The sequence below is a fragment of the Mus musculus genome, chromosome 13, assembly GCF_000001635.26.
Source record: "Mus musculus strain C57BL/6J chromosome 13, GRCm38.p6 C57BL/6J".
NCBI classification, from domain to species: Eukaryota; Metazoa; Chordata; class Mammalia; order Rodentia; family Muridae; genus Mus; species Mus musculus.
In genome coordinates this window covers 96,522,829-96,544,484 of record NC_000079.6, presented here as the reverse complement: position 1 = coordinate 96,544,484, position 21,656 = coordinate 96,522,829, and the positions used below count along the sequence as shown (strand labels likewise).

At 41.5% G+C, this 21,656-nt stretch overlaps 2 protein-coding genes across 7 annotated transcripts in view; one reads left to right on the top strand and one right to left on the bottom strand.

Moving 5' to 3' along the window:
* Positions 1-1,776, bottom strand: part of Cert1 (ceramide transporter 1) — a 97,459-nt gene extending 95,683 nt beyond the window's left edge. For 2 of the 3 annotated variants that reach the window (NM_023420.2, NM_001164222.1), the window contains exon 1: positions 1,226-1,750. In NM_023420.2, the coding sequence (NP_075909.1) occupies positions 1,226-1,321 (96 nt within the window). In that variant the 5' untranslated portion in view covers positions 1,322-1,750. Of the gene's footprint in view, positions 1-1,225 lie in introns of all 3 variants that reach the window. The other variant, XM_030247385.1, reaches the window with a different exon arrangement.
* A 129-nt stretch (positions 1,777-1,905) lies between these two features.
* Positions 1,906-21,656, top strand: part of Polk (polymerase (DNA directed), kappa) — a 61,893-nt gene continuing 42,142 nt past the window's right edge. For 2 of the 4 annotated variants that reach the window (XR_001780788.2, XM_030247285.1), the window contains exon 1: positions 1,973-2,158. The gene's annotated coding sequence lies outside the window, so the exon portion shown is untranslated. Of the gene's footprint in view, positions 2,159-21,656 lie in introns of all 4 variants that reach the window. The other 2 variants (NM_012048.3, XM_006517680.4) reach the window with 2 other exon arrangements.

The following is a 21,656-nucleotide window of genomic DNA, read 5'->3' as shown; positions in this document are numbered from 1 at the left end:
GTTAACACTTGGAAGCCTTGCATCTGGCATTCTTAAGTCTATCCCAGGCCTTTTCAATCTAGGACACTGTAGATACTTTAATAGCCTAAATTTCAGACAATTCCAGAAATGATGTTCAAGAACACTAGAAGCAGAATGATTTCTTAATGGGCATTAGCACATGACTTAGTATCTTATGACCAGCTTGTTAAGGGACCAGCCCTGATTCTCCCTCTGGAAACTAACTGCTTGCTCTAAGCATTTCTTAAAGTTTAACAGGAAAGGACTGGGAAGTCATAAAGACTGAGTCTTCCCACAACAAAAACGTAAAATACAACACACTGTGAAATATTAACAAGATCACTTATTTCCAGCCCTATAAATTCTATCTAGGCTTAAAGGAAAGAAAGAAAGAAAGAAAGAAAGAAAGAAAGAAAGAAAGAAAGCTGAAACGGTGCTTTTAAAAGTACAGAGGCAAAACAAAACAAAAAATGTCTTTCCTTTCTGTACAAATACTGCATTACTAAATAACGCTCCTTTTCCTGAACTAAAGGTCGGTCTTCCTTCTGACACGTTCCAACTTACTATTAATATTTCTTATCCACAGCTTGCCAATTCAATAGCTCTTTTCTGAACTTGGACAAGGAGGGGGTAAGGTACAAAAGTGCCGCACACGCTTCCTACACCAAAGATCACTCACACCTCAAAGTTTACTATCTCAGATTTCAAGGCCAAACCCAGTCAACTGGTTTGCCTAAGTTACACCAATTAAGAGCCGAACAGCACCTGCCCCCATTCTGGTAGGGGCCTCCAAAATACAGTCTGAAAGGTCGATTTCACCGCCCTCCTGCCCAGCACTTCTTCAGACACCACGGGTTGCCCAACCCAGATTCCTACACCCCAGACAGCTGCGGCCTTGGGTTCCAAGTTACCAGATGCACCTTGCCTCCCGAACTAGATCACGGATTTAATACAAGCTTTCCAAGGTCCTCCGCCAAAGCTGACAGGATCCAGGAATTGGGGGGCTAGCGGTAAGGACAGTCCCAAGCACCTCCTATCCCATCCCTGGCCAGGCACTCATTCCAAGACGACCTTTCGGCCCCGCACCCCAGCACATTCCGCAGCCCCCGCCCCGGGACAGTCGGTGCCTCCAGTCCAGCCCCACCCCAGGTCCCGAGCGGCTCCCCCTCGCCTCGCGGCAGGTGAGTCCCGGCAGCGGATCCACGGTCCCCGCGGGGCAGCTCACCTTGCTGAGGACCCCGCAGCGCTCCACAGGCGGCCCGGACTCCGTCTCCGGATCCTCCTCCGAGCCCGACGAGTTCCAGCTCTGGTTATCCGACATGGAGACGCGACAGCCGAGCAGGAGACCGGCCCCCGCTCCGCGAGCTGCGCCAGTGCAGGCGCCTAGTCCCTGGGGTGAAGGGTCGGGGGATGGCACCGCCAAGAGAGCCCGCTCCGGGGAGTGAGGGAACAGGAAGAGGGACGAAGCGCGCCCGCCGCGCCGCCGCCGCCGCGCCTGACACCGAGCGGACCGGGGAAGGAGGACGAGCGGCGAAGAAAGCCTGCCCTTCCAGCCGTCAGCCGCCGTGGCCGTGACCCCTGCGCTGCGCCCGGCGCCGCCACCTGAACTCGGCCCCCTAGATGCCAACCTCAGTCAGGGAGGGAGGAGGGGAGGAAGACGGGAAGAGCCAAGCCAACGGCAGAGACCCAGATCCACTCACTCACACCTCCGCTACAGCCGCCATCTTCCTGCCGGGTCCACTATTTACCCTCCCTCCTCTCTCAGCTCCCTCCCCTCCGTCCTCCCATCCTCCCTCCACCCCGCCCCGGGCCCCTCCCGGCGGCTCGCGACGCTCCCTACCTCCGGCCCTCCCGGGTGACGACGGGTAGGGAAGGAGGCGGAGCCGGGAGAGGAGAAAGCTGAACAGGGAAGCCGCTGCGCTGCATTCTGGGAAGGCTGGCGCTCCGTCCGCCGCGCAGCCTCCTGGGAGTTGTAGTCGCAATCCTAGGCAACTGGTGTGTGTCCTGGGCGCGCCTAAAGGCTGGTTGCCTAGGGGAACCTTCTGAAGGCAAGTGGGCTTCTTTTGAGAGTTGCGTGCCCCTTTCCGTCCAGCCTGGCTTCCGATTCTGCCTTGCGTGTTTGTGACGAGCCAGCGAGCCGGGACGTGAGAACCCTCAGGTGAGGATGGTGGGCTGTGCGACGCTGCTTTCCGGAAAGCCCGGGAACATCTTTGCAACTTGCCTGGGCAAAAATGATAGGGACTCCGTCGCTTCACTCAGGTTAGGAGTTTATGATCTCTCCAGTCGCAAACTGAAGATTTGCTTCCTCTCTAAAACCGTCACTGTTAATTCCGAAGGACTACTGTCTATGTCTTCGGAAGTAGACTTAATATTTGACGTTTACTGCTGTTGGAGGAAGAATTCCTTCAGACTATTTTCTCACTGTTAATTTATAGAATTTTTATCTCGTGCAATTAATGTTGAGGTTGTCAGAGAACAAATAACGTTTAAAGAACTTCTTAAAAAGGAAATTAGGGTCATATTATATCCTGAAGTTTTCTCTTAGTTGTGAACAAGTATCTCCCCGGAGACCCATGTTAACCATCTTTTTCCTCCCCGGAAGACAGGATAACTTGGATAGAAACTTTCTATCATTAAGATCAAAATGCGAGTTTTACTAAATAATAAGGAATTAGGCAATAGGTAGCTATCAAATTCCTGATCATTTCCAACTTTGAAATTCCTTATTTAACTGCAGAAAGAATTTCTACCTGCTACCCAGATGGAAAAGTAAGAAATTTTGAGTGTTTGGGGGTAGGGTGGGGTGTTAAGGCACAATGACTAAGAAAAAACAAACAAACAAAACAAACAAAAACTCTGGGAGCAATCGAAGAGTCCTACACTCCACATGACAGGAAGTAGCCCTGAGAAGTTCTTGTGTAGAAGCATTCCTGGAGACTAAATGCAGTAGAATCTAAGTCTACTGTATGTCAGATACAAATGATTTTCCATCGTAAAATCATGACAAACATAACTGAAAGATATTCAAATGAATAAAACCTTAAGAGATAAAGATTTTAAGAATACCTTATCAGGGTGTTAAAACATAGCCCAAGGAGATATATGTACACACACACACACACACACACAGAGAGAGAGAGAGAGAGAGAGAGAGAAGAGGGCAAACCACTTTGTAAATTACAAGAGTATGCATTTAGATAGTTTGCTTTGCTTACTAAGTCAGATATGAATAGAATTTCTGATTCTTGTGCTAGGTTTTAGAATCACTGCTCTTAAAGAAAGTGGTTGTAAATATTGAGGAACTCACCTCACAATGCAATTTAGAATCACAGAAACAGTGTTATGTTTAATTTCTAAAAAGAACCTTCAATTTATTTGGTGACTCATTTAGGTTTTGAGTAATTGTGACCACCAACACCCAGCTCCTGCTTGCTCAGTTGAAAATTGCTTCCTTGTATTTAGTGTTAATGTTTGAGAAATTGCCTCCGTTGCATGGGTCCTTTGTACTAGAGGCTAAGATATTTTAAGTACAGGAAGATTTTTGTCTAGTGATTAGATTACCACATTAGAAATTATGGTTTGCATTATTACTGTTAGCAGAAAGCAGTGCCCTGCAGTAGCCATGCCGGAATGAAGGGTACAAGCTTTCTTTATTTCATAATAAAAATGGCCGCTGTCCAGCTGTCTGTCTTACATAGGGCCTTTTCTAATCCTTGTGCAGTGCTCCTCATTTTCATTAGCTTAATTTTTAGATCTTGTAAAATATGGGGTTTACTTTAGTGTGTAGAATGAAGTAAGAAATTAATTGTTGGTTTTTGGTTTTTTGCAACTGGGCATTTGGACCTGGCATTTTATTAAAGACTATTCTTTGTTTGTTTGTTTGTTTGTTTGTTTGTTTTGGGGGGTTGCTATTATTGTTTTAGTTGGTTGGTTGTTCAGTGATTTGGGGGTTTTTGGGTGTGTGTGGGGTTGGGGGGGGGGTTTGAGACAGGGTTTCTCTGTGTAGCCCTGGCTGTCCTGGAACTCACTTTGTAGACCAGGCTGTCCTCGAACTCAGAAATCCGTCTGCCTCTGCCTCCCGAGTGCTGGGATTTAAGGAGTGTGCCACCATGCCCGGCAAAAATACACTTTTTTTTTTCGGTTTGGTTTGGTTTGGTTTGGTTTGGTTTGGTTTGGTTTGGTTTTTAGAGACAGGATTTCTTCGTGTAGCCCTGGCTGTCCTGGAACTTGCTTTGTGGACCAGGCTGGCCTTGAACTCAGAGATCCACCTGTCTGTGCCTCTCAAGTGCTGTGCAATTAAAGGTGTGTATCATCAGCAACCATCCTGAACAGTCTATTCTTACTCTTACACAGATATGCCACCTTTATGACATATACAAACCCCGATGTATAGCCCTGCTACTGGGCTTCATTCTTTTCCTTTGATATATTTATAGCTATACCAATACTGTATTGATTTAATTGCTGTTTGCTTTTATATATTCAATGAAGAAATTGTCCTGGTCTTTTTTATTTTTCTAAAAATGTTTTAGATTTTCCAAAAGGATATGAAAGTAGCTAATTGAATTAGTTGAGAAATTGTGGGAAGATTTGGTGCTGGAAAGATGTTGCTCAAACACAAGGACCTGAGTTCCCATCCCTAATCCCCATGGACATGCCAGGCAGGGTGGTGCACGCCTGTAGTTCCAGACCTGTCTGGGTGGGACACGTGCATCCCTAGAGCTCACTAGCCTGCCAGCCCAGCTGAAATCATGCATTCCCAAGCTATGTGAGAGACCTTCCTTGTCCCTAAAAACAAGGTGGAAAGCAATTAAGGAAACTACTCAAAGTTGTCCTAGTCTCTACAGTCACACACACACACACACACACACACACACACACATGCATGTTCACACATACCTGTTAGTACATATACACATATCCATATGAAAATATTCAGTCATTAAAACACAGATACAGAAAATAAGTAAGTATAAAGATTTGAATTGTGACTGCACTTAATTGGTAAAGAAATCATATCCACACAGTATTATTTGTGTCAGCCAGATACCTTAAATATGTGATCTGACTTTTACCTTAAAAGTCATGTGAGTGGAGCATTGTTGGTCCTGTTATCCCATAAAGGATAATGAACTGAAGCACCGTGAGGCTGAGTAACTTACCCAGTGTCCCATGGCTACTAAGTGGCAGAGTTAAGATTTGAACCTACGTCTCTAAGTCTCTTTTATGTCCAAGTTTATATAAACCCCTTTCTGCTTTTTGAACCTAAGTCTTCTAGTTTCAAGTCCAAATAAACCCTTTTCTGTGCTTCTTAATACCACACTGGGAGGCAGTGTATAAAAATGATTCTATAGATGAGTGCCTCCAAGCCACTATATAAAACAATGAATTCAATAGATAAGGTATACATGCCACAATGCTTTTAATTCAGGCACTGATATTTAGCATTTCCCATTTTCCTCATCTACTGCCTTGTTTTTGCCCAACACCAGTTCTTTAGAGTTCATTATTACCTTCTATTTATAATATTTTATGTGAAGAAGCTTAACCGCAGAAAGGTTAAATTTTTCTTCCAAAAAGTCATAGTAAAGATGTATTTGAGGGCTGAGCCCCAAGCATCCAGACTTCAGAGTTCATTCTCACACCAGTGGAGTTTTCCCTCAACTCTTTCCCCTGGTTCTTCTACACCAATAGCAATCCCAGGCCTTCTTGTGCCTTGTATTCCACTGCCAACATCTAGAAGCCAAAATCCCTAGAGGTGTTGGAAATAAAAAATCCCTAGAGCTGTTTTACTGATTAACAATAGAGAGTGATGATAGACACCTCAAAGATGAGTTTCGGGGAACCCAGGTCAGTCAGTACAAAGCCTGTGTGTTCCTTATTCCTATAATAATCGTTACAATAAAGATGCATTTTGAGTTAAATAATGCCTTTTAGCTAATCTGGAAATTTAACTGCTCTTTATTAAAACTGTTCCCACCTCTAAAAACTATGACCAGTTAAAAATCGAAGAAACACTATTTTGCAAACTTGAAACTGGAGCTGTTACCATGTGAAGTAGAGGTGGTAATCTATGAACTGTGGCTGTCTGAAAATCACGCTGCTTGGGGCTCAGTACCTCTAATCCATCTAATCCAGGTACTCAAGAGGCTGTCTGGGGATTGTGAGTTACAGGCTACGCCTAGGCTGCATACCAAGACTCTGTCTCACTAAACAAACAAATCTTAAGAAGAGATGAACTAAATATAACATGTTAATAACACAGCTGTATTGGTAACCTTATTTTCATGACTGGAATAATTACCTAGGTGGCAACAGAACTGATCATTCAAGTTTTCTTCTGTATCATTTTATATGCAAAACACCCCCCCCCCCAATATCTACATGAGTTGATGTATGTTTATACTAGCTAAAGTGTCCAAGAACCTCCTCAAATTCAGTTAACATGAATTAACTTTCAACTCAGGGTTACTAGTGTTCTTGTTTCCTCTACATTTTCTATTTTACGATTGAGAGGAGTGCCCATTGTAGCACTTCTTCTCCTACCCTGTTGATGTCCTCTTTTTATGTTGTAGGGTTTTCCTGGCTTGTTTGTTCTGTTGTTGTTTGGTTTTTAGTTTTTTGAGACAATGCCTCAACCTGTTGCCAATCCTCCTGCTTTAGTCTCCCAAATACTGGGATTGCAAGTGTGAGCCACCATGTACACCTCCGCATTCTTTATGTTATGATGCATAGGTAATGACAATTATACCAAACTGCCACCTACCAAAAAGAATTATATGACACATTCCCATTTATATAAAGTGAAAACAAAACAAAAGCCAACTGTTTCCTCTCTAGCTTTGTGTTGTTGTTTGGTTTGGTTTGGTTTTTGTGCACTTGGATCTCTTTGGGGGATAGATTTTTGAAAATACCCTACTGGAATTCTTAATTTACACTGTAATATTGTCCTTCATAAGGCTTGTATTATATTACACTCCATTGCAGTATGTCTGAGTTCTCTCGCCTTGCTTCAAGCCAATCGCTCTCCAGTGGAGTGGCTTCAGCCATGGTTCTGCTGTAAGGAGATAGATGGTGGCAGACTGTGATTGGACTGTCATGGCTCAGAATGAGCCACCCAGGGAACAGCAGTCAGGCAACCTATTATGGTTGGCCAGTCGGGTACTATAATTGCTTTTCTTGTCAATGCTCTTATGACCAGAAGAGGCAGTAATACATTTAAATTATTTCCAATATGAAAAAGATTATTTCAGAAATCTCAGAACCCTCAACTAGTTTTGTGTGTTTTGGAAACTTAAAATGAGGTCTTGGTGTTTTTCTGTCCACCTCTGGGGCCTAGTGGTGTCTTTTATCTGTGAGATTTTGTGGTCTCATTCTTTTCAGTTCTTATCAGTTCAGAGAAACAGATAATTGGCCAGCCAACGCTGTAATCAGTTTCCCCCAAAAGTATGTTATTTAAGATTGGTGTTGGTGTGTGTGTGTGTGTGTGTGTGTGTGTGTGTGTGTGTGGTTTGTTGGTAGTGGGACTTCAACTAGAAGCAGTCAGCAGCATATCTAGTGCACATTGCTTCCGTTATAGTCTGTTTTTAACTGTATGAGCTGGGAGGGAAAGTTCCAAGGAATAACATAGTTGTAGAAACCTATTGATCTGTCCCACACAGATACTGATCATCCTTTTAAAAGACATACTAGCATATGAAAAAGACTTAAATGTATGCATTAGACAGCATATATTAAATATTCTCACTAGCATTTAAGTTCCATTGATGAACAAATTTTTAACTGTTTTCAACCATTTTAAGTAATTTTAATACATTAAATTATCTAATTTAATTAAATTATTAAATTTAAATTATGAAATCATTAAATTATTTAATTAATAATTAAATTAGTTTAGTTAATACATTATTTTAAAATTTAATTCATTTAATTTAAAAATAATTTTAATACTTTAATAATTTTAAAATGATTTTAATAACAGTTCTGAGCACATAAGGGGTATCAAGTATAATTAATGGATATGTAAGAGTTTCAGATAATTTGAAAAGCATATGCCTACAAGGTATTATGTTGACTGCTCTGGGGATTTGAATATAGTAAAGTTTAGAAAGAGTAGACAGGAGTTGGAGTTCCTATTCACAAGGAAAGTATAGCAGAAACCTAGATTTAAAAGGTAAACATGTCACTAATTTCTAAACTGCTGGTTTATAAGTTACAAGAAGGTAGCACTTTCCCCTATTACCTCAGAGAGATAAAGCCAGTTCATTAATTCTCTTGTCTAATCTTCATACTAGCTTTATGGTCATTTGCCCTAAGTCCTAGTTAAAACAATGTTCATTCGGAATTTTAAACAAAGGATAATTTGTGTTTCCTGATTTTATTCTACCATACAGTAGAATTAAAATCAAAACTTATGGGTCTCAATGACTTGTTCAGTATGACCTATAGATAAAATTCTGAAAAAAAAAAAGAATTTCCTGAGACTGCTCCACTCCGTGTTCCTGGCTGGCCTCACACTTACAGAGATCTTTCTGCCTCTGTCTCTGCCACCTGTGAGCTATGATGCCCAACACGAAACTCAGAAACATTTAAGATTTACAGAACTCCCACTCCAAGTTTCTCTGACTTTCCAATGTAACCGGCACTATTTTGCGTTTTTCTCTATTCTGGTTAATAGGTCTTTGTAGCCTCTGTCAGTGCTCTTCGCAGGCCCGTTAAAAATCATGAAACCTTCCGACATTATGGTGATTTGCCTTAGGTTCCAAGTAAGTGAATAGTCTTGAGTACTAAATGTAGCTGGATTAATCTGTAATAACCATGACTTTGTATGTATATTAATAAATAATTGCATAATAGCACTATTGGTATAATAACTTTTCTTCCCTGTGCATGTATCTCAGTTGTGCTGTTATAAGCACAACTATGTATAAGTGTATCCAGGTAGATATTAATTTATATAAAATGTACTGAATCCATCAGCCTACATTTCTAGTAATGGAAATTGTAGTTTCAAAAATATAAAGGTCTTTCAAGAAACTCCCATGTAATTTATCTTTAATATTCGTAACATTATAAAGAATATCATACTTTTGTAAATATACTCGCAAAAGTTGATTACATTCAAGGCCAGCCTGGTCTACGGAGTGATTTCCAGGGCAGCCAAGGCTACACAGAGAAACCCTGTCTGGAGAAAAAGGAAAAAAAAAAAAAAGTTGATTACAAACACAAAAAGTAAGTGTAGACACAATGTAGGGGTTTCTTACATGTTAGCTCATCATTTGTATTAGCACACAAAAAAGACAGTTTTGCTTCATTTGGCATGTCTGCCTTCCAAGCTAATGGTTTCCAGTTGGCCTTTGATGTTAACACGTAGGTAGGCAGGCTCATAATCAGTGTGAACCTCCAATCTCAGTCATCTGTAATAGGAGGATTTATAAGGACTTGTAACTGATAAGCACACTCTTCCAGTGACCCAGAACAGCCAATACAGAACAGAAAATTTATGACTGGAAGTAGCATTTTATCGTTTATGATTGGCCATTATAGTCTCTAATCTTAGCATAGGAATAATCCCACAGCCCAAGAGCTACGGAATTTTCTTTAGCCTGTGCTGGTCTTTCTTTCTCTCATAATTCCCTTTTTCCTTGCATTGCTGTTGTCTGAGGTGTTGTATATTAGGAGTCACTGTTGCCCCTCTGAGGTCATCCTGTCCATGACAGGTTGGTGGGAAAACTGTAACAGGCAGACATGACGGTAACTCAGTCACTAACCTCTAGCCTGGCGAATTGGGTGGGTTTCGTTGTTTTGTCTTTTATTGTTTTCTGTGCTGGGAATGGAGCTCAGAGTCTTGTGTGTGCAAATCGGGCGCCATAACATAAAGCTGGGTCCCTAACCTCTCACCTGTGGAGGATTCTCATTTCCATCTTGGTTCTCCCTTTGGTATTCCAAGAGCCCCTGACTCACTCCTTCCTCCAGTTTCCCAGGCCCTGTGATGATTGCTAGCCTATCTCTCAAAGCTAGTCTCCATGCCCTTACTGCAAACATCAATGTCATATTTCTGTCTCTAAAGGAAATTATGATACTAAATGGTTAGTAGTATAGAAGTGGGCATTTTTAAATAGACATTGCCAGTTTTTACATTTCTTGCTCTTCCTTTATATCTAACAATCCACACTTCATTTAGATTGATGGATTCTTTTATTAACATGTATTATTGTTATCAGTAGTAGTAGTATCTGTTATTCTGAAATGTTTATATTGCTTCTTAAAAAAAAAAAAACAAAACTTGTTTGTTTTGGGGCTCTTATTGTGTAGCCCAGGCTAGCCTTGAACCTTCTTCCTGCTTGCATCTCCCAGGTGTTAGGTTCCTTAGCAGTTTGCTTTAATCTTTCAGGTGACTTTATCACCTGCCTTAGACTTCCTTCTGTGCTGATTTTTATGAAGTGACCCTTCTGAGAGAGCTGTGGTTTTGGAATTAGTCAATGGAAGAGCTGATGGGGTACTGACTCATACCCTAAAGCATTGAATACAGTGACTGAAAAATTTGTCCCCAGAGAAAATGCTAACATTCCAAAGGAAGGCCTCTGTTACACAGAGGACAGTCAGCTCTCCCTCCACTCTGGCTCCAGGCGACTGTGGCAAGTGCTTTCCCCCCAGGGAACCATCTCGCTGACCCTGTCCAGACATTGCTAAGGAATTTAAACATAAAGGAAGTGAAGGTAGTGCTGAGTTGTATGTTTTCTGTTATTTTTTTAACTGGCTATTTTATTTATTTACATTTCAAATATTATCCCCTCCCAGGAAGGTCTTTCCTCTGGAAACTCCCTATCCTATCCCCCCACCCCCTGCCTCTATGAGGGTGCTTCCCCACCCACACACCCATTTCTGCCTCCCTGCCCTTTCATTCCCCTACACTGGGGCATCGAACCCTGTCAAACCTAAGGGCCGCCCCCCCCCAACCCCCCCCCCCCCCCCGCACTGATGTCCAACAAGGCTCTCTTCTGCCATGTATGCAACTGGAGCCATGGGTCCCTCCATGTGTACTCTTTGGTTGGTGGTCCAGTCCTGGCAAGCTCCGGGTGGACTGACCTATTGACACTGTTGCTCCCCGATGGGGCTGCAAATCCCCTCAGTAATGGTAGATATGCGTGAAATTATAGAGCGTTGCACATTAGAAAACAAAGCATCAGTCTGACGCTGGAGCTAAGCCCTCATTCGAGAAGGGTTATGTTGTTAAGGAGTTTGACACCTCTACCATACACTATGGGAAAACTTAGAAATCAACTGCAGCAAACCAGAGAGCCATGTCAAGGTTAGACTCAGAAGCAGCCTCAGAACGGTCTGCAAGGCGGAGTCATGAAAGAACAAGAAAAGAACAGCTTGTATAGAACGTCTTGAGTTTAGTAGATATTTGTTTCCTTCCAATAGCATAGAATATAGCATAATAACTCAGTTTCTCATTAGCAACATAACCCTGCCCCATCACCAGCTTTCCTTTGTCATTTTATATTTGAATAGTAAATTTATAGATTGTAAAATTAAATATTGTAACAGTACAATATCAGAAAGTGTTCTATAGGAGAGGCGTTCTTTTTATCCTCCTCTAAGGACATATGTACACGTCCCTTAGAATTTGTGTACCTTACCATAAATCTCAGATGAAACAGAATTCATCTGCTCAGCATTTCCTTTATATGAACAGATATTTTTGCTGCCATGATCTAGTAGCCAAGAACTTGTCAGCCTGCCTCTTCATGCTAGCTTCCCTGGAGTCAACAATCCTCAAAATAGTGAACTTCTGGAAAATACACATTTGCTGACTGGGGAGATAGCTCAATCAGTAAATCTGAGTTTGATCCTGAGAATCTATCTTTAAGGGGGGGGGGAGGGGGCGGGGAGCCAGGCCTGAATCAATGCTGGAGCTTATTGCCTGGCCATCGATGATGAGTTCCGGGCCAGTGAGAGACCCTGTCTCAAACGAAAGGTGGATGGGGCTTGGGTGGTGGCTCAGTAGGTAAAATGTTTCCCTTATACATGTGAGGACCTAAGTTCAGATTCCCAGAACCTGTGTGAACTGCCAGGCACCGTGGCAAGTGCCCAGATCCAGTAATGAGATGCAGTTCTGGGAGGCCTGCTGGCCAGTTAGTCTAGCCTGCTTGGCTAAGCTCTAGGCCAAGCAGAGACTCTGAAGCAAATGCTGGGAGTGCCTGAGGAGTGGTTGTCTGACCTCTACATACACAACCACACGCACACACAAAGGCAGATGGTGCCTGTGGAATGATACGTGAGGTGGTTCTTTGGCCACCACATACTCACAAATGTACATCTGCACACACAAACATGCAGGCGAGCGAGTGAGCGAGCACATGCACACACACACATAACATAAATTTAGCTTTTCATAATTTTATGTGTTCCTGACTCTGTTTACTTCCTTCCTGGGTGTGTTTTCACTGTTACAGAGCCAGGAAGCCTTTCCAAAGCGTGCAGCTCATCAGCAAAACTGAAAAGCACAAACTGGACTCGGGAGTTTACTTTTGAACTGATACGTTATTTAATGGGTTTCAGAGTATTTCTTATTCTCTACTAAAGAAGATAGATTTCCTGAACTTAGTACTTATCTGTAATCTCAGCACTCAGGAAGGAGGAGCCAAAGTTCAAGGACATCTTGGACTGAAAGGGAGATAGTTTCCAATTATATCTCTGTAGATAAGAGTAGATATTTTTGATTGGCTTCTATCCCATTCTTCACTGGGACCAGCTAAATAAATAGGCTAATGACAATCAGAGAGTATATGGATTAGGTATGGTGCTGCACATTTGTAATCCCACCCGTCTGGAGGTACAGGCGCTAAGCGGATTGATCACTAGTCAAGGCTATTCAGGCTACATAGTGAGTGAGACCCTGTCCCTAAATCAATAAATAAGAGTATCTTAATAGTTACTGTCTTATTGGTGTGACGAGACATGACCAAGCCACCTTATACAAGAAAGCATTTAACGGGGAGCTTGTGTGCAGTGTAAGAGGGGCTAGTCAGTGATCACTGTGCCGGGGAGGATGGCACTGCTGGAGCAGTAGCTGAGGACTCATGTCTGAGCTGCAAGCTGCATCACCTGAGAACCTGACATTCAAATATATGAGCGCTGGGGACCATTCTCATTCAAACCACCACAGGTCCCCAAAAGCAATTTTCTGTCTCTGGTAACAACTTGAGTCTTCTTTTGCATACATACTCCTAGTTTATAACGATCAGGGCTTTGTTATTTGTATCGTTTCTATATGATACATGGACATAGAAAAAATAATTTAGGCTAAATTATTTTTGACCGCTTCCTCTTTTCAGTGCTCAGGACCTTGAGTTTGTAAGCAAGCCTTATGCCTCCGGCATATATCCTCAGCTCTTTTTACAAAGACTTAAAAAGTGAATTCAAGCCAAGTGTTTTGCATTTTGAAAACACAATGTTGCATCTGTGTTTTCATTCCCATTATATAAAACTGTGGACATATGGTTTCATTTATGAGTATGTAAAATAGTTTGAAAGAAACATGGAAAAATAATCTGTTAATGTCGGGGTTGTGACTTATCTTTAAAGTTTAAGATATAACTTATAATAAATAAAAATGAAAAGGGATCTTATGTTTATTAATAATTATTTGATTATTCATTTGAAGACTTAAATTTAGAGTAATCTCAATTCATTGTGTTTTAAATTGGTTGGTAAAAGAATAATTGCAGTTTACAATACCGCACAAGGTATCTAATCTGTTGATGAAAACATAAATACTTGAACATCTGGGAGTTGTAAAAAATACTAGTCTAATATATGTTTAGGTTTTCTCCGTATGGGGCTTGACTCTTCACAATATATTAGAAATGAAAACGTGCTCCACACAGGAGCTTGCTTAGCTCGGTGTCCCTTTCATGTTTCTTCCCCTTTGTCCCTTCCCACTGTCTGCTCCCTAGGGTTAGATTCATCAGGTTTGCTGGTAAATTCATTCAGACTACTTTGGTCAATATGCCACGTACTCATGATGTTGTTGGCATGCTTTTGTGTACATTTTAGAAGAAGCCCCCATCCTGAAACCTCTCCCTTAGAATTCCTTTTGAAACATTGCAAGTTTCCATCCTTCATTACCACCAAACACACAGGGTTTGCTTTGTGTTTTTAAGTGGTAATCTGACGAGTCAGCAATAGAATCGGCCTGGGAAGAATTTGAAGATTTCCAGAGAAAATGTTCTCTTCAACCACTGTCCCAAACCACAGGAACCAAGAATTCTTTCCTTTGAGCTGCACACGTCTGTTTTATTTCGTTTTGCAGAAGAGGTTGTCCTTTAGTCTGTGCACTGGGAATTGTGCGTTTCCGTTTGCTTCGTAGTGAACCAGACTGTATCGTGTCATTTCAGGCTATAAAAATGTTGACCATCGTTCTTTTCAAGGTTGCAGTTGCATCCATTCATCTGGTTTATTCTACTTGTGATGAGGCTTAGCAATCATAGCATAAATACTAATTTGAGTACAAACAAAACCCACCTGTGTTCTCTGTGAGCTTTCAGTTTTCCTTGGGGATGCTTGCCTGGGCCCTTTTGTAGCCTTTACCTAGAGAGAAGTAAGACTTATAGTAAACCGCACAGCTCTGGAAGTTTGGCTTAGGATTCATAACAGCAGCAAGAATAACTAACTGAGAGCTTATCACATATTGGGTACCATGCTGAGCCCTTAACAGTATCTGCTGATCAAACGAAGCCACTTGAAATAAGGCTCACTACTTCCTGCAAAAATAGGGAAGTCATTATACTTGTAATGTTATATGAACATCTTCACCAGAAATTTCTAGATATACTCACTGAAGAAACAACAAGAAGAGGACGACCAGAACTAATGAGAGATTTAAGAAACCTTGAAGAGTTAGGTAAATATTCATAAAAATGCAAAAGCAGACTCACTACAGTAACATAGATGATAATGTCAAAAAAAAAAAATTCCTGGAGATTCAGACACTAAAACTCGTGAGTTTTTACTCATTCGCCACACTGTCTTGTCCTGACAGACATTGGAGGTGGGCGCCTTCTAAGGAGGAAGGGTTTATTTCAGCTCACAGTTCTGGAGAGTCAAGTCCATGATTGGTGAAGAACTGTGGTGAAGAACTGATGGAAGCATCATGATGCCCCACCCCCAAGGACCTGCCGTTAGAGCCCCATCCTTTAAAAGTTACACCACTCCTCACATCACTACCTTAGAGACTAAGCCTTTAGAGAATATTTAGGACACAATGTATAACTATTAGCTTGGTCTGATAACTTTGTCTTTGATGTAGAAATAATCAAAAAGATGTGGTTTCAATTGAAAACTAGGAGGTCAGGGTTTGCTGCCCTCAGTGAGAAGGCAACGTTTCAACAAAGGCTTGAAACAGATGTGAAAATTTAACCAAGATGCTATCTGATGTACATGAAGTCCCATGCAGGACAAGACAGTGCCAAAGGTCTCCAGACTAGAATGTCACAGGCTGCACTGAGAACCAGCAAGGAGGACACTGTGGCTAGAGAGCCGTGAAAGAGGAGGCAAGGGTCAGACAACTGTGCTAGTTGAGACGCAGCAAGGGCCTAGATTCTTAACTGTCTTTGTACCTTGTAGGTGTTCTGTTTGTTTGTTTGTTTTTGAGACAGCATCTTATTGTGTATTCATGGCTGTCCTGGAACTCAATGTGTAGATCAAATTAGCTTTGAACTCACAAATCCACCCGCCTCTGTCTCCTCAGCACTGGGATCAAAGGTGTTGCACCACCACACCCAGCAGATCTAGATCCTTTGGAGCCAGGGAAGTCATTTTAAGGATTTTAGACTTTACTCTGAAATGAGATAGAATAGCATTGTACACTATGCAGCCAAAAAGTGCTATGATCTAATTTGTGTCTTTAAAGGATCAGTTGGGACGCTGAGGATAGAACACTGGGCCTGAGGACCATAGTTCAGATCCCTAGAACCCACATGAAAAGCCAGCAAGGTGTTAGCTAGCGTTGGTGCTCATCTGTGATCCCGGCGCTCAGAAAACAAAGACAGGCTCCCCACCCCCGCTAGCTGACTAGTTAAACTAGTTAGAGTTGATGAGCTCCAGCTTCCTCTAGAGACCGTGCCTCAGTCTAAAGTGAGAGCCATGAGAAAAATACCTAACGTCAGCTTCAGCCTCCACAAAATGCAAGCACGTGCACGAGCACGTGCACGCACGCACGAAAACACGCACGCACACGCACGCCTGCATGCACATTTCTCTTGCAGGGAGGAAGGTGGAAAAGAAACAAATAGATTAGTTGGACTTCCGAGTTGATAATCAAACTGCAGGAGAGCAGAGGCAGAATCAGAGCACGTGTTGTAGTCATCCAGGCCCGAGATTAATGGTGGTTCCCATTGCTGTGTCAGCAGTGAGGGAAGTGAGACTCAGTTACACTCAGGATGCGTGGTGAGAGTCTGCAGGACTTCCTGATCGTTTGGATATGGATGTGTGAAAAAGAAAGGATCCCGAGTGACTCCCATGCCCTGTGCTCGGGCTCACCTGGAAGGAGAAAAGGAGCTGGTGGGGCTGGCCTGGTTAGGTTTTTAGAAACATTTCTATTGAATAGTTTTGTACATGTATGAAATGGATTTGGGTCATGTTCACCCGCTCTTACCCTCTCGTGTATCCGTCTCATTCTCTCCGACTACTGCTGTCTTCCCTGCAAGTCTCTCCCCTGCTTTTTTGGACATACTGAAACTTAAGGTGCCAGGCAGGCATGGAGCTAGCACTATTAACCTGGAAGCCATTGGCATATAAACCACACTGAGTGTGTCCTGATGAAAATGAGGGCATCAGCAGGCAGGGAGGTAACTGTAAACCAACTTTACCTTTCTCACAATATTGTCGACAGCTCAGTTCTGATACAGTTAAGAAGCCAAATCAATTCTGAAGGTTTGGCCAGCTAACAAATATAAATAAGTTAATATGTAAAGTATATGTAAAAGCATTCATATTCATTCAATATGTTTCTTTTCACGCACTTTAACATGTAAAGGGCAAAGCAAATGGAGGGATTCTCCTGGATTGTTATGGTATGTTATTATAATTGAATTACATTTGCCTGCTTTCCTAGAACAATGTCAAGAAACAGAATTGCTGAAGTAAAATATTAGACTGAATGTAACAGTTAAGGGAAAAGAGTTCTAATGCAGACCATTAGAGATAACAGCCTCCCTTTTCCTGAATCTTGGGAGGACATTGAAAGCACGTGCCTATCTCAACGCTGTTATCCAAATCTCCCAGGCGTATTTTGTATGGCTTGAGACTTGAGGATCAAGATTTGTGTAAAGATCTCCAGTGAGGTGCAATACATAGCAATGTTTGAGAGTAAATAGTATATACTTCTTTGTTTTAGATAGTGTGTTGCCATGTAGCCCTAACAGGCCTAGAACTTGTAAAGCCTCCTGCTTCAGCCTCCCAGATGGTGGGATTAGAGGAGGCCTGCACAATGCACCAGAATTTTACCTCTCTAATGGAACTACCCTTCTAAGTCAGAGTACTAAAATTTCCTCTAAAGGATTCCTTCACCTCCAGCAGAAAGACAGGGCAACAAGCGAATTATGGGGTTGCCACCCCACACTCAAAACTCTGACCCATAATTGTTCCTGTTTGAAAGAACTGCAGGAATGGAAATGGAGAGGAGCCTGAGGAAAAGAAGGTTCAGCCACAGGCCCAAAGGGAGATCCAGCTCAAGGGGAGGTCCCAAGGCCTGACACTATTACTGAGGCTATGGAGTGCTCACAAAAAGGGACCTAGCATGACCGCACTCCGAAAGACCCAACAAGCAGCTGAAAGAGTCAGATGCAGATATTTACATCTCACCAATGGACAGAAGCTGCTGACCCCTGTGGTTGAATTAGGGAGAAGCTGGAAGAAGCTGAGGAGGAGGGTGACCCTGTAGGAGGACCAGCAGTCTCAATTAACCTGGACCCCCGAGATCTCTCAGATACTGGATCACCAACCAAGCGTACACCAGCTGATATGAGGCCCCCAACACATATACAGCTGAGGACTGCTGGGTCTGGGTTCAATCAGAGAAGATGCACCTAACTCTCCAGAGAATGCAGGCCCCAGGAAGTTTAGAGGTCTGGTAGGGTGGGGAGATGGGAACATCCTAGAGGAGCAGGGGAGAGGTATGGAATGTGGAACAGTTGGAGGATGGACAGGGAGGGGAATAAAATCTGGGGTGTAAAAAAAGATTAAATAAAAAGAAGAAATATTAAAAAAGAAAAGAAAAGAAAATATTTTGTATTTTTTCTAGTCATACCCAGGATGGGAGCAGCATTATTAAGAACAACTTCAAATTCACAGAGGCTATTTTCATTGTCGTAGGTACATGGCTGCTGTTCACCTAGCCATTTATTTGTAGTATAAGTGAACCCTGATCTGGAGGTAACTGACGGCAAGGGAGCTTCATTAGAGTTGAGTACAGAGACTTGGATGCCATCCCAATTCCTCAGCTCACCAGCTGAGTTATAATACAGAATGCATATAACTAGCTTAGGTTTGGAATTTTTTCCCTTCCTGATAAATAACCAGAGAGAATAATCCTGAGAATTATTAAATCTGTTGTGGAGGTTGTTATATAGTTTTATGTATATATTTTTGGATAAAACTTTTTTTTGTTTGTTTGTTTTTTTGTTTTTTTCGAGACAGGGTTTCTCTGTGTAGCCCTGGCTGTCCTGGAACTCACTCTGTAGACCAGGCTGGCCTCGAACTCAGAAACCCATCTGCCTCTGCCTCCCAAGTGCTGGGATCAAAGGCGTGCGCCACCCCCCCCCCCCCCCCCGCTGAATAAAACTTTTAAAAATTTATTATTGTGTGTGTCTGATGTATGTGTGTCTGTCTGTCTGTGCATCTATCTGTGTTAAACTGGTACAAGCATGCCACAGAGCATGTGTGGAGGTCAAAGAGCAACTTTTGGAAGTTGGTTCTCTGCGTCCACTGTGGGAACTGGAGTTTGAACTCAGGCTCTCAGGCTTGCACGACATGCATCTTATCCACTGAGCTGTATTGCTAGCTTATGTGTATGGTTTTATATAGACTGGTCTTCATTGTCGGACTCAAGTGTTTCTCCTGCCTGAACCTTTCATGGCTTTTCTTAGCTTTAAAAGTTGTATAACATTGCCATGTAATCACTTCCTGGGTGTGAATGGATTTTTTTCCCTATAGTTTTGTTACTAGAATTGAGCTCTCTATATATTTTATAGGATGGCAACAGATGTTGGCATGTGTGTATACTAGAGAACTGTTGGCATGTATGATAGTGTTATTTTACATTTGTTCTCTATCTAGTGAGTAAAAATTTGCGGTTTAACAAGAGCACCAAGTTTATAAATGAAGCACAACTACAGCTAAAATCACATACTGACACAGTGATAGTGGTTGACTTCAGTAGTCCCCACCCTCACCTGCAAACAGGCCATCCAGACAAAAACTAAACAAATAAATGCTGAAGTTAAATGTCATAAATCAAATAGACCTGTATTTACAGATATTTATAGAATATTTCACCCAAACACAAAAGAATATACTTTCTTTTCAGAAGCGTATAGAACTTTCTCGAAAACTATGTACTTGTATACAAAGCAGTAAGTCTCAACGGATACAAGAAAATTGAAGGGCTGGAGAGATGGCTCAGTGGTTAAGAGCACTGACTGCTCTTCCAGAGGTCCTGAGTTCAATTCCCAGCAACCACATGGTGGCTCACAACCATCTGTAATGGGATCTAATGCCCTCTTCTGGAGTATCTGAAGACAGCTACGATGTACTCACATAAATTAAATAAATAACTAAATCTTAAAAAAGAAAAGAAAAGAAGAAAGTTGAAATTAAAGCCTGCATCCTATCTGACGAACATGGATGAAATCTGGATATTATCAACAGCAGAAAGCTTAAAAACTCATAGAGACTGAGCGACTCACTTTGGAATGAAAAATGGGTGAAGACAGAAATCAAGAAAGAAACTATAAAACTTTTTAGAATTGAGTGATAATGAAAACACAACACATCCTATCCTAGGGGTCAGGATGTGGTCAGTTCTGAGAGGCAAGTTGATACCACTAAGTGTCTACATCACAAAATTGGACAGATCTCATATTAGAAACTTGGTAGCACCCCTGAAAGCTCTAGAACAACAACAGCAGCAGCAGCAAAATAACACTCAAAATAAGATGGCAAAAAATAAACTAAGGACTGAAGTCAATGAAATAGAAACAAAACAGGATAATACAAAGAATCAATGAAAGGAAGAGTTGGTGCTTTTGAGAAAATCAGTAAGATTGACAAACCCATAGTCAAGTTAACTAGTAGAAGGAAAGAGAAGATCAAATTAATACAGTTAGAGATGGAAAGGGGACATGACAACAGACACTGATGATATCCAGAGAATAAAAATACTTTAAAAATCTGTAATCTACTACACGGAAAGCATAAAAGAAATGGATAAATTTCTTGACATATATGGCTTTCCAAAGTTAAATCAAGATCAGATAAGGAATTTAAGCAGTCCTACAACCCCTGATGAAATAGAAGCAGCAATTAAAAGTTTCCTCATCCAAAAAGCTCAGGGACAGAGGGATTCAGTGCAGAATTCTATTAGATCTTCAGAACATAAATGTCAATACTCCTTAAATTATTCTACAAAGTAGAAACAGAAGTAACATTCCCCGATTCTTTTTATGGAGCCACAATTACCCCAATACCTAAGGATACAAAGACCAACAAAATGAATTACAAACCAATATCCTTTATAAACACAGGTGCAAAAAAAAAAATCAATAAAATACTTGCAAACCAAATTTAAGAACATATCAAAATTATTGCCCAGTTGTCTGATCAACTTGGCTTTAACCCAGAGAGCCAGAGATGGTTGAAGATACATAAATCAATATATGTAATATATCACATAAACAGACCAAAAGATAAAAACCACATGATCATCACATTAGATGCAGGAAGGCCTTTGACAAAAATCCATCATGCCTTTATGTTAAAAGTCCTGGAGAAACTAAGGATACAAAGGACACAGCAACACAGCAAGCTATGTTACAGCAATTCCAGAGAGAAACTTCAAGCATTTGTGCTGAAATGAGGACCAAGAGAAGACTGCCCACTCTCTCCACACATATTCAATACAGTACTTGAAGTCTTAGCTAGAGAGCCAACTGAAAGAGACCAGGGAAATACAAATAGAAAAGAAAAAGTCTGTGGTTTTTTATTTGCAGATAATGTGATTCTATACATAAAAGGCATTAAAAAGTCCATCGAGAAATTTCTACTGCTGATAAACACTCAGTAGCAGTATACAAAACACACAAAAGTCAGTAGCTTTCCCATATACAACTGTCAAACTGAGAAAACAGGGAAATAATACCATTCACAATAGCCTCTAAAAATATTTGGGGTAACTCTAATCATGCAAGTGAAAGACTTATATAATAAAAACTTTAAGACATTGAAGAAATAACTTATATACCAGAAGCTGGATAGATTTTTCATGGTCATAGATTGATGGGATTAATGTAATGAAAATGACCATCCTACCAAAAGCAATCTACAGACTCAACACAATTCCATCAATATTCCAACACTTTTCTTCACCACAT